Source organism: Puma concolor, chromosome B2 (assembly GCF_028749965.1).
Source record: "Puma concolor isolate L17-30 chromosome B2, mPumCon1.1.hap2, whole genome shotgun sequence".
In the NCBI taxonomy this organism is placed as follows: domain Eukaryota; kingdom Metazoa; phylum Chordata; class Mammalia; order Carnivora; family Felidae; genus Puma; species Puma concolor.
Window position 1 is genome coordinate 120739696 of NC_141671.1, and position 12121 is coordinate 120751816.

Here is a 12121-nt window from a genome sequence, read left to right on the forward strand (position 1 = left end):
GAACCTGATAGTCTTGTGTACTATGGCCTCAGAGGGACAGATCGGTTGAGACTTCTAGTTTCCTGGAGATCCTATGGGGCTTTACTAGCTCTAATAAAAGTTCCCTCTTTTCACCAGGAAAAACATCTTCTAGAATGATTCCACCTGAAACTTAGACCTAGTCCAGACACCTGTTTTTTCCTCCCTACACTCAACACAAAAAGTACCTGAAAACAAGGAAATGGCTATTATTAAGCTTCTACAGAATTATCAAAATAACAAACCACTAGGACATGTGTAAGGTACATCTGCAAATTTTGTTCAGTAGCTGACTAAAAACCAGGTATTATTTAGTGTATTTTAAATTATAATCCTACCACAAATGGAGTTTATCCTTGCTGTGGGCCTGAAGGTATCCACAAAGTCTGATACCAAGTTTCCAAGTAACTAAAAACAAAACAAAAACAAGTACAAAAATAAAATCAAGACTGCTCTGAATATAACCATCATTTATATAAAATGAGACAATATGTTAAAATTTAATACAATACCTAGCATATAAAAATGATTCAAAAGTTAGTCCTCTTATACTTCCTTACAAAGAATTACTTCCCAGTTCATCTGTCCCTGAATTAAGCCAAATCATACCACCATGTCCTTAGCTATTTGATGAAGCTGGTATATTTTAACACATGATATAGAAACTGTCTCAAGAAGATAGCAGAAAAATAAAACAAATACATTATAATGATAAAAAAAAAAAGCACATTTTATCTCAGGATAAAAGTGACCATTTTGAAAATAAGCACACAAAAATTAGATTAATATAACGGGAGGGGTTGGGGGAGGGGGGATGGGCTAAATGGGTAAGGGCACTAAGGAATCTACTCTTGAAATCATTGTTGCACTATATGCTAACTAATTTGGATGTAAATTTAAAAAAAATAAGTAAAAAAAAACACAAAAATTAGATTAATATAACTATTTTTGATTAAAATTTCTATTAAAAATACAGAAAATATCAGATTTACCCAGTGTGGAAGTTTTCCCTCAGGATACAGTTTCCTGATCTCTGTGACTGCAAAATAGGCTGGTAATAGACAGGCATTTCTTTCCAAGATATATGCTATAACCTAAGAAAAATAAAAGAGCAATGTTACTGTTCTTGATTAGTTCCACAGATAAGCCCTTTAAATGCAACAGTGGCAACAAGAACAAAGATATTAAAAGCAAAGATATGATATTATGGATTTAATGGGCTTACACTATAGCATAAAAGAATTCATTTATATGTGAAGAATCTCTCAAAATGAAGATTAATGGACAATGAAATGGATGTTAGTAAATAACCTTGTTTTAAATATTGGTAGCCTCTAAGAGGAAAGCAACAGATCAAAGTAACAACTCTTGCAACATTAGTTACTAAGCACAAAGATCTTTCAGTGGTCCACAGGCTATGGTCTTATAACAGCTGAAAATACTTTAAGTCTATATTGTTTTCATAATTAAAAGCTAGGACTTAATTAAAATTTTCATTAGAAATACAATAAAAGTAAAATACATTTTAATAATATCATAAAAATATAATAAACAGTAAAACTAGAAGTGATTTTTGTAGAAGTACCCAAATGGAACAGTTCACAAACTACCATATATTTTAAAGGCACAGATCTATATAAACATAGACTTTTTTGAGATTATGATCAATGAATTGCAAACATGTCCTAAATTACCTCTCTTGCTGCTAGAAGCTGCTGTACAACAGCTGAGCTCACTGTATTCGGAATTGTCAAGATTTTCTCCAAAATCACTTTTAAGAGATCTCGAACACCCTGATATAAGAAAAAACTCATAGGTTAAAACTAAGTAGTGCCCCCTGTGCTAGTTAAAACACCTAAAAATTTCAACATCACATAATCAGAAAAAAATGTTACCTTCAATGTCACATTTTCAGTTTTTCTGAATCAGAGCTAACATTTAAGTCCCTAACATTAACCCAAGAGAAGAGTCATGTTGCAAAACAGAATTCTAAAGAATGTCCTACAATATGAATGAACAAAGAAAGTCACTTACAAATAAAAATCAGTCCACACTCTGCTAAGTTTTTCAGACCCTCACAACATTACTACACTTTCTATTGTTATGAGAGTCCAAAAAGTTTAATTTGAGCTTACAAAAATATATTTAAATAGAACTCGAAAACACTCTGAGACATGGGCCATAATATTAAATTTTCTGGCAGGTGATCCCTTCTGCTTACTCGCTTTGTCGTATTCTAACTTTACTCCCCCTTCTCATCCATCACATACCTAATCACTCAAACTTATCCAATAAGGCTATTCTGTTAATTGGTCATCTCCTATCTATTACTAGTTGCCTTATTTCAGAGCAGAATCAGATATATAGAGAAAAAATTTCATTTAACATGCATTTATTGAGTATGAACTGTGTGATCAGTCTTGCAAAAAAGAGACAAAACATACACATGAAAGAAATTAGAAAAAAAATTATAAGGCATCCTACAAATTAGAAAGCAAAAACTCCATCGCTTCTCGGCTTTTTGGCTAAGATCAAGTGAAGAAAGCAAAAACTCCAAGTAAACCTGCTAAGGAAAGTGAAGTGTAAGTAAAGAGAAAATTAAAAAAAGAAAGAAAGAAAGAAAGAAAGAAAAAAGCTTCTTAGAATTAATTTTGTATGAAATCATGATTCAGATCAATAATTAAGCAGTTTAAGTCATTTCTGATTAGAGAAAATACAGATAATACAGATAAAGCCTAGGGTCAGACAATGGCAATCCTTTCAAAAAGGACAATAACATGGGGCGCCTGGGTGGCGCAGTCGGTTAAGCGTCCGACTTCAGCCAGGTCACGATCTCGCGGTCCGTGAGTTCGAGCCCCGCGTCAGGCTCTGGGCTGATGGCTCGGAGCCTGGAGCCTGTTTCCGATTCTGTGTCTCCCTCTCTCTCTGCCCCTCCCCCGTTCATGCTCTGTGTCTCTCTCTGTCCCAAAAATAAATAAACGTTGAAAAAAAAAATAATAAAATAAAAATAAAAAAAAAAAAAACAAAAAGGACAATAACAAAGGTAGTCTGAATGAAGGAGAATGGTGTTTGCAGCAAGGGAGACCCTGAGTTGTATCACGAGACACAGTGAGAGTGTGTGCTGTTATTCTGGGTCAAGAGAAGAGCGCTGAAGCATATGTGGTCAAAGGAGGTCAAAGCAGAGGTGAAACAGGGCTTGCTCCCTTTAGCAGCTGATGACTACATCCCTTCATGGTTTCACATGCCCCTGCTCTGTGCTCTTTCATTTGAAAGGGGCGCAACATTGTAAGATCTGTGACATGAAAAGGCAACAGAGTCTGCTGGTGACTTCCCTACTCATCATATATATTAGGACTGGAATTTTTAAGAATGCTGGGAGGAGAGGGGTGCCTGGGTGGCTCAGTCGGTTGAGAGTCTGACTTCGGCTCAGGTCATGATCTCATGGTCTGTGAGTTCGAGCCCCGTGTCGAGCTCTGTGCTGACAGCTCAGAGCCTGGAGCCTGTTTCAGATTCTGTGTCTCCCTCTCATTCTCTGGCCCTCCCCTGCTCATGCTCTGTCTCTCTCTCTCTGTCAAAAATAAATAACATTAAAAAAAAATTTAAAAAAATTTAAAAATAAAAAGAATGTTGGGAGGAGAGCAGAGAAGCTATGGGAAACACTGAGCAATTTTAAGTTCCTTTAGGAAATACAACAAAAAATAAATGCTTCCATTTCATTTATTCCATCTGAAATTAAGATCTACACACTAAAAATCAATCATGTCTGAAAGTGATTACTTTTTATAATTAGGAAAAAATACCTTGTAATCCACTCCCCCAATTATTTTCCGAACTAGTTTAAATGTTAAGGCCCAAAGCTGCGTTCTTTCCCATTCCAGTGTGTCAGAGTTTATCAGGGATTCACAAACCATCCTAGAAAATAAGAATACCCATTCCAGTTACACAACAGAATTTTTCAAATGCTCTAACAGCCAAGGTCTGTGTATTCTGTGTATTTATCATAGCGTTTCTGAGAAAGGAACATTACTTTTCAAACGTACTTTAAAAAATTATGTACATTTTTTTCACTTAAGTGAAAGAACAAAAAACAGAACACGATAATATTGTGTACATTCTTACTAGACAGAAATCTACCAGAAACTATAGATGAAATGCTTACCATCTATCAGTTTGCGGTAGATTGTATTTTTCCAAGATGGCTGAAACAAGATTTTCAATCCCACACGCTCTTTTAAAGTGTGACACTGACACTACTCCCATGAAGAGGTGGGAGAAGGGTCTACACTCTCTTCCCTAAAATCTGGGCAGGCCTAAGATTATGGCAAAAGGGGCGCTTATGACATCCAAGGCAAGGTAATGTAGCTTCTGTCTAGCCTTCTTTTGAATGCTTGTGTTGGGTGCCATCATGCTGTGAGAAAGTCCAGATGACGAGGAGAGGGCATGTATAGATTCCAGATGATAGCCCCAGCTAGAGTCTCAGATGACAGCCAGGCATCAACCACCAGACATGAATGGGGAAACCTTTGTGATAACTATAGCCATAGCTACCATCTGACTGCAATCTCAAGATCCTGAGAAAAACTGCCTACTGAACTCAGTCAATCATTGCAACCATGAGTGTTAATAAGAGGATTATTATTGTTTTAAGTCACAATGTGTTCATGTAGTTCATTGTGCAGGAAAAGTTAAGTGATCCTAGCTCCTGAGTTGAAAGGCAAAGCCCGCCTGGTTTTGAGCTTTTATGTACACAATTCTAAGAATACTATATCCTAGAAACTAAAACCTGACGTTTTATGAAGGATTACTTGTTGAGCCTAACCTCCTTTTTCATTCTTTTACTCTATTATAACAACCTGGATCAATTTCCAAATATTAATAAAAAAAAATTCTTTGGATTGCTCTATCAGTAAACATACCTGGGTGGAAGGAGACCAGTCTCCACTGCCATCGCTAAGCAGTCATAAAGAAAAGAAATTCTTTTAGGACTATGCTGGCCATGAATAAATTTAACAATCCACTGGATGCACTGTTCATGAGATTCCTGGAAAATTAAAAAATGATTATATTTTAGGTCCAAAGTGATATTTTATATATAGCCATATACATAGCTAACAAATAGCTAATATACCTGGGAGTATATCAAGACTATGAATGAAATACTCCACTATAAACATTCATGAATGAAAACAATTAAAAAAAAAAGACAAAATGAAAAAATTCAGATTTAGTATTTCAGTCATATTAAGCTTAAAATCAATACAATTCTATAGATTAAATTCCCACTATTTTTATTACATGAGACTGCCAGAAGGAGTAAGATTTTCTTAGTATTTTCATGGTCAGTAGAAAGCGCTAACAAAGACTGTGTACTGTGTAAGAAATTGTAAGCAATGCCCTTAATGGCAGATACAAACATTCCTGTCATTGGGCTGGGTGGGGGGGGGGGGGGGGGGGGATCCACTGTGAGTCAGTATATCAGCCTCATGAGAACTGTGTGAAATCTAATCCCTGAGAGCCTAATTATGAATCCAATGACATATCAAATTTCTAGACTTGTATAACCTGATACCAAAATGTAGTACCCATATCAGTTTGTCTTCTAGGATACCGTCAAGAGGGACCTACATGTCCTCCTCTTCTGCACTACTACTGTCCCTCAAACACACTTCTATTGTTGAAAATATAATGCTGATTTAGAAATATCTATTTTCTGGGGCGCCTGGGTGGCTCAGTCGGTTAAGCGGCCAACTTCGGCTCAGGTCATGATCTCGCAGTCCATGAGTTCGAGCCCCGCGTCGGGCTCTGTGCTGACAGCTCAGAGCCTGGAGCCTGTTTCAGATTCTGTGTCTCCCTCTCTCTGACCCTCCCCCGTTCATGCTCTGTCTCTGTCTCAAAAATAAATTAAAAAAAAAAAAAAAAACGTTAAAAAAAATTAAAAAAAAAAAAAAAAAGAAATATCTATTTTCTTCCTGGCTCCCCCATTAAAATATAAACTTCTTGAACACACAGGCCATCCTTAATCCATAAAATGTTTAATAAATTATTTAAAAATTAAAATATGTTGAAAAGATGTTCGATATTAGAGAAATGCAAAATAAACCATGATGAGATATAATTTCTCCTGTTTTATATTGGTAAACATCAAGAAACATTCATTAACACCCTACTGTGAGGCTGGGAACAGGTACACTTATTCTCCCCTTGCCTGGTATGATCCTTAGGAAAAGCTATTAGGCAATCTGTATAAAAATTATAAATAGACATACCCTCTAACCTACCAATACTACTTTCAGGAGTTTATTCTGCACAGTGTCCTATGCAGAATATTATTCATTTTAGTACTGTTTAAAGTATTGTTATTCATTTAGTATTGTTTAAATAACCTAAGAAATAACCTAAATGTCACTCAGTAGGAGACTGGTTAAATAAAGGAAGGTACAGTCATATAATGGATTATGCTACTGTATGAAAGGCAGAAGTAACTTTCAATGGATTAATGTAGAATTACTTTCAGAATCTAATAGTAAGAGGAAAAAAGGTGCTAATGAACAGTGTACACATTATATGAATGTTTTATAAAAATTGATTCTACATGTGTAAAATACTTCCAGAAGGCAACAAACTGGGGATACTGGCTGCTGACATGAAAAAGTAGGTGATTAAGTTAAGAAAGATAGAAGGCAGACTATTCGTAGGGTCCCCCTTTTTGGTACCTTTTGCATTTGGAGTCATATGAATATATTACCTATTAGAAAGTAATTAAAACTTTTTTTTTTTTTAAATGAATATGTGCCAGGGTGCCTGGGTGGCTCAGTCAGTTGAGCATCCGACTCTTGATTTTGGCTCAGGTCATGATCTCAGGGTCAAGTAATCAAGTTTAGCATCGGGCTGTGTGCTGAGCATGGAGCCTGCTTAAGACACTCTCTCTCTGTCTCTTTCTCCCCCTCTGTCCCTCTGCCCCTCTCCTCTCAGGGTCTCTAATAAAAAAAAAAAAAAAATTAAAAAAAAGAGAATATATGCCATTATGTAACCCATGTTTGAGCAGCAAGTCTTATCACCAGTGGCTTAAATGGGATCGGTTCTCATTTTCCTACAAATAATGCACCATGACAAGATAATACACTACTGGAACAGCAGCTCTTTAAGGATCACACATTTTGTCTTTTTCATGAACATATTTTCTGGTGACTGTTCTTTGTTACTAAGTTTTACTGCTCCTTTCCTTGTTTTTATTGTAATATCTTAGTATCTTTAATATAGTATCCTTATTGTGGCATTTTTTTGTACCTTTACTTTAGAATCTTGGATCATAGTATCTTTGTATCAATGCTTTGTAGCTCCTTTGTTGAGAAAATGAATGAAATTTGTATCTTTTACACTTCTACCACAGCTCTTTTCCCTTGCACCAAATAAATCAAAATAGGATGAAAATGGTTTTATATAATCTAACATGGGGGAGATTTTTAAAGACATCTCACACTGTGCTGTTATCAACTTGACTTCTCAGTACTGGTTCTCCACTAGAAGAATACAAATGGAAACAAATGGAAGAGCGAATATACAAATAAAAAATATTGACAAACTTATTTCTCCCTTTCCAGAAATACCTTAACAGCAACAACAAAATAATGTAAAAAAGAAGGCATCAAAAATCATCAGCTGAATGTCATAAAAATGCAGTGCTCACCTGAGAAAGACCACCCCAAAACTGTCTGAAGGCCCCCAAACAGCTAATTAGTTTTGTTTTTTCATCTTCAGGGGTGTCCATAAACATTCTAAAACACAAAAGTCAGATTATTTGCTACTAGTTCTAAAACGGTAATTCAACATAACCAGAATCTTATGGATCTTATATATCTCCAAGACAAACCAAAGTAAAATCTTACAAAAATACACTCATGTAAAAACACAAAAATCTGCAATGCATATATACTCACCCAGGAAAAGCCTCTTCTATAATTTCCGTTTTCTGTAAAAAACAAAAAGCAAACGATGTAAAACAAACAAAAGAAGAAGAAAAAAGGAGGGACCTCCTCGAGAAAAACACTACAATGTAACATAGGACAAATCAACTCAATCAGAGACACACACAAAATAACAATCCCGGCCTGGTCTGTCACGAAGGGTATTGTGGATTTCAAAGGCGACTTTGAAGTTGACAGCTGTTGGAGATTCCTAAACCCTTGCGGACATGCACGGTGTCACAACAAAGGAGAGGAAGGGGACAGGTTGCCTGGACCGGGTTCCTTGAGTCAGCCACCGAGTGTCCCCCTCGCCCGGCCACTGCCCTTTATCCCTGGTGGCTCCACTCACCACCACGTCCTCAAAAATGCTCTGCAGTTGCGTCTCCATTTGGACCATCGCCCCTGCCTTCCTAGGACGCCCAGCGAGCGGCCCGGGTTAGACCCGAGCTCCGGGAATTGAGGGGCAGAGGGGCGGAGACGCCCGCCGGAAACCTGGGCTCTCAGGAGTCCGCTTTCTCTAGCGCTCAGCGGAAAGGCTCCCCTTTCGAGGCCCAGCAAACCGCAGGAGGCTGCCCGGAAGCCCGGAAGTGCCGGGTGCGTGCGGATTATGAAACCTGCAGAAACCAGAGACCCAGCCAAATGTTCCGCCGGTGGAGAAGGGCGGCCTGCGAGCCAGACGAGAGCGCCCCCAAGTGGAGCTTTGAACCTAAGTACCCCGAGGCGTCGTCGGCTGCAGGTCGCCACCTCCCGGCTGGAGCGGGAGATGCTTCCGGCTCAGATGCTTTTGCCTCCTGGGAAGGAAAAAAGCTTGGAGCCCAGGGAATGGCAGCCAGGGAGAAATGCTCCTCCTGCAACCTAGGTGAACATGACGTCTGTCACCTGCTGACTTTCTGGAGGCTGGATTTGAAAGCACACCTTTCTTGACGACAGGGACCATACCTTCTCAAGTACGGTAACTTCAGTGCCTTGCACAGTGCGTGACACATAGCAGGCTTTCAAAAAAGGTTGAAAAAATAAATGAACGCATTATTACTGATTTTTGATTAGAATAATCAAATAATAATATCTACCATTTTTAGTTATAATCATATAAAATAATAAATGTTATTTATTACCTATTACTGAATACCTAGCCTCTTTGGTGAGGGTAGCGGTGGAGAAGGGTTGGCAAATAGGAAGGCTGATCTACTGGCATGGTCAAATCAGTGGCCAAGTGCACTGTGGAGTGTACCCCTCACTCACCACTTTATTTTTTCAAGCATCAGTTTGACATATTCCTGGAAGCCTGCCCTCCTCAGTTAAGCTGATTTAGGGTCTCTTCTTTATCTTCATTTAACACCTTGGTGCATAAGTAGTGGAGTACTTCATTTATGAAATATTTGTTCACCCTTTGCTCAGAGCTAGACACAATGTTAGGTACTTAATGAACCATAATGCAGTAATCAATTTTGTAAAATATCCAAGCTAGAAGAAGGGCAGACCAGAGTTATTTTTGTGTGCTAAACAGACTATCTTATTTTGGACTATCTTTGATCAGATGCACCTTTTCTTAAGTTTGTTTGGGGTGAGGAGGGGCAGAGACAAGGAGAAGGGTGGAGAGAGAGAATCCCAAGCAGGTTCCCGCTGTCAGCCTGTCAGCACAGCCAATGCAGGACTTGATGTCAAGAACCTTGAGATCATGACCTGACCCGAAATCAAGAGTCGGACCCTTAACCGACTGAGCCACCCAGATGGCCCCAGATACACTTTTAAGACAGTTTTCAGTTACTGTCTAGCAGACTTCCAGGCTTTCACTCTGTTTCCAAATGAGTGTGTTCTTAGCCAATGCTTGAAATCTCAATATTGGCCAGGGCTTGTATAGTTAAAAAGGAAGAATGGTCAAGAAAGAATTATATTTTTTTTTGTAACCAAATACAAATTAATTTTTATAACATGCTTGCTGATGTTCCATCCATTGAATAAAAATTGACCATCTATTCCTATACCTTCATGTGTTTCCCCTGATATTAATCTCTTCATTTGATGTGTAATCTATAAACAATGAAATACATACATTTTGTATGTACAGATCCATGAATCTTGACAAATGTTTACGCTGGTCCAACTGCCAATTCAGTGAAGAGATGGAGTATATTTATCACACCAGGAAGTTCCTGGTGTTCCTTTGCAGCCAAACCCCCAAACACTGTTTTAACTTATGTAACCATGAATTAATTTGCATGTTCTTGAAGTTTATATAACTGGAATCACACAGTATGTATTCTTTTGTGCCTAGCTTCTTTCACATAACTGTATATTTGGAGGACCATCCATGTATGTCAATCTGTAATATACTACAGATTATTTATCAATTCACCTGTTAGGAGGCATTTAGATTATTCTCAGTTTTTGAATAATTTGATTAAAGTTGCTATAAACATTCTTGAGCAAGTCTTCAAGCAGACGTATGTTATCTTTTCTCTTAGGTAAATGCCTAGGAACACAATTTTGGGGTCATATGGGAAGTATATGTTTAATTTTATAATAAATTGCCAAACAGTTCCCCAAAATGGTTTTTACCATTTTTATATTCTAATACTACAAATGTGTGAGGGTTCCAACTGTTATGCCAGTATCATATTGTCTCAATTGCTGTAGCTTATTAGCAAGTCTCAAAATAGGGTAGCCTAAGTTCTCCAGTTTTATTATTTTTTTCAAGCTTATTTTGGTTATTCTAGGTCCTTTGCTCATTTCTTTTTTAATTTTTTTGTTGAGAGACAGAGGGGGGAAGAGAAAGGGGGGGGGAGAGAGAGAGAGTATCTTAAGCAGGCTTCATGCTCAGCAAGGAGCCAGAGGAGGGCCTGGAACCCAGGATCCTTGGATCATGACCTGAACCTAAATCAAGAGTTGGATGCTGAATGGACTGAGCCATCCAGGAACCCCAAATATATTATTCATTTCTCATTCTGAATTTAAAAAAAAAATTAAATTTTAATTATTTATTTTTGAGAGAGAGAGAGTGCATGCATGTGAGTGGGGGAAAGGCAGAAGGAGGGAGAGAGAAAATCTCAATATAGGCTCTGTGCCCAGCACTCCCAAAGCGGGGCTTTATCTCTGGACCCTGGGATCATGGTCTGAGCAGAAACCAAGAGTTGGTTGCTTTACCAACTGAGCCACTCAGGCGCCCCTATGTCTTTGCATTTCCATATAAATTTTAGAATCAGCTTCTCAATTTGACCAAAAAAAACAAAACAAAACAAAAAAACAAACCTAGAATTTTTATTGGGATTAAATTGAATCTGTAGAGTAATTTTGGGATAATTGATACCTAAATAATATTGAGTCTTTTAGTCCACAAACACAGTGGATCTCTCCATTTATTTAGGTCTTTTACTTTTTCAGCAGTATTTAATGATACCAGTCCTCAGTGACAGAGTGGTTTTGTTAATTCTGTATGTCATAACCAAGAGTCAGTCCATTCAATTAAAATATTCCTCTAAATCCTTAGCTTGAAATTTCTATAAAATGGCATATAATTTCCTTAGCAGAAAATGTCAAATCACTAAACGTTCACTAGAAGGGGGGAAAAAAAGCATACAAGGAAAGGACTGGCTGGAGGTATGCTTGAATGAGTAATGTACCAACTGTCTTAGTTTTCCTCAAAGATGACCAAGCCTTCAGCAGGAAGGAAATTACTGGGAGCAGGTCAAAGCAGACTGAGTGAAAGTGCAAATGTAAAACTGCACCTAGGGAAATGTGCTAATGGTCAAACCAGTGCAACTAGATTGGTTCAAGGTGGAGGCTTGGTGCTGGGAACAGTCACTAAGTCAGGAAACAAATAAAGGCAGAAATGAAAATAGAGGTGACCAGCAAGACTGGAACGAACTGAGAACAGCCAGGACATGTCTGAAAAAAAGCTGGTACATTCAGATCATTGTTAGTGCTGGACTCAAGATAAACAGTTTGATCAGCCCAGAGAGTGAGGCCAGGGTAGACACCTTTCAGAATTGGAGGGCCCTGAAAGCCACAGTGTGGAGTCTGAGTCAGCAGCTGATGAGATGACTGCTTTGGGTTTATAAATTATAAGAAAGACACAAAAAATAATAATAAGCATATGGTTTAGAGGAAATACTGGGCTAGATTTGAGGGTCTGGGGGTAC

The 12121-nt window shown here is 37.9% G+C and overlaps 2 protein-coding genes across 3 annotated transcripts in view; one reads left to right on the plus strand and one right to left on the minus strand.

Moving 5' to 3' along the window:
• Nucleotides 1-8573, minus strand: part of MED23 (mediator complex subunit 23) — a 46975-nt gene extending 38402 nt beyond the window's left edge. For both annotated transcript variants that reach the window (XM_086707859.1, XM_086707858.1), the window contains exons 1-8: nucleotides 8332-8573; nucleotides 7956-7987; nucleotides 7706-7793; nucleotides 4935-5059; nucleotides 3819-3930; nucleotides 1713-1811; nucleotides 1011-1112; nucleotides 357-426 (exon numbers count right to left, since the gene is read on the minus strand). In XM_086707859.1, coding sequence (XP_086563985.1) covers nucleotides 357-426; nucleotides 1011-1112; nucleotides 1713-1811; nucleotides 3819-3930; nucleotides 4935-5059; nucleotides 7706-7793; nucleotides 7956-7987; nucleotides 8332-8379 — 676 coding nt within the window. In that variant the 5' untranslated portion in view covers nucleotides 8380-8573. The remainder of the gene's footprint in view (nucleotides 1-356; nucleotides 427-1010; nucleotides 1113-1712; nucleotides 1812-3818; nucleotides 3931-4934; nucleotides 5060-7705; nucleotides 7794-7955; nucleotides 7988-8331) is intronic.
• A 255-nt stretch (nucleotides 8574-8828) lies between these two features.
• The window catches only part of ENPP3 (ectonucleotide pyrophosphatase/phosphodiesterase 3), a 92726-nt gene continuing 89433 nt past the window's right edge, over nucleotides 8829-12121 (plus strand). Inside the window, exon 1 of the mRNA XM_086707861.1 lies at nucleotides 8829-8929. The gene's annotated coding sequence lies outside the window, so the exon portion shown is untranslated. The remainder of the gene's footprint in view (nucleotides 8930-12121) is intronic.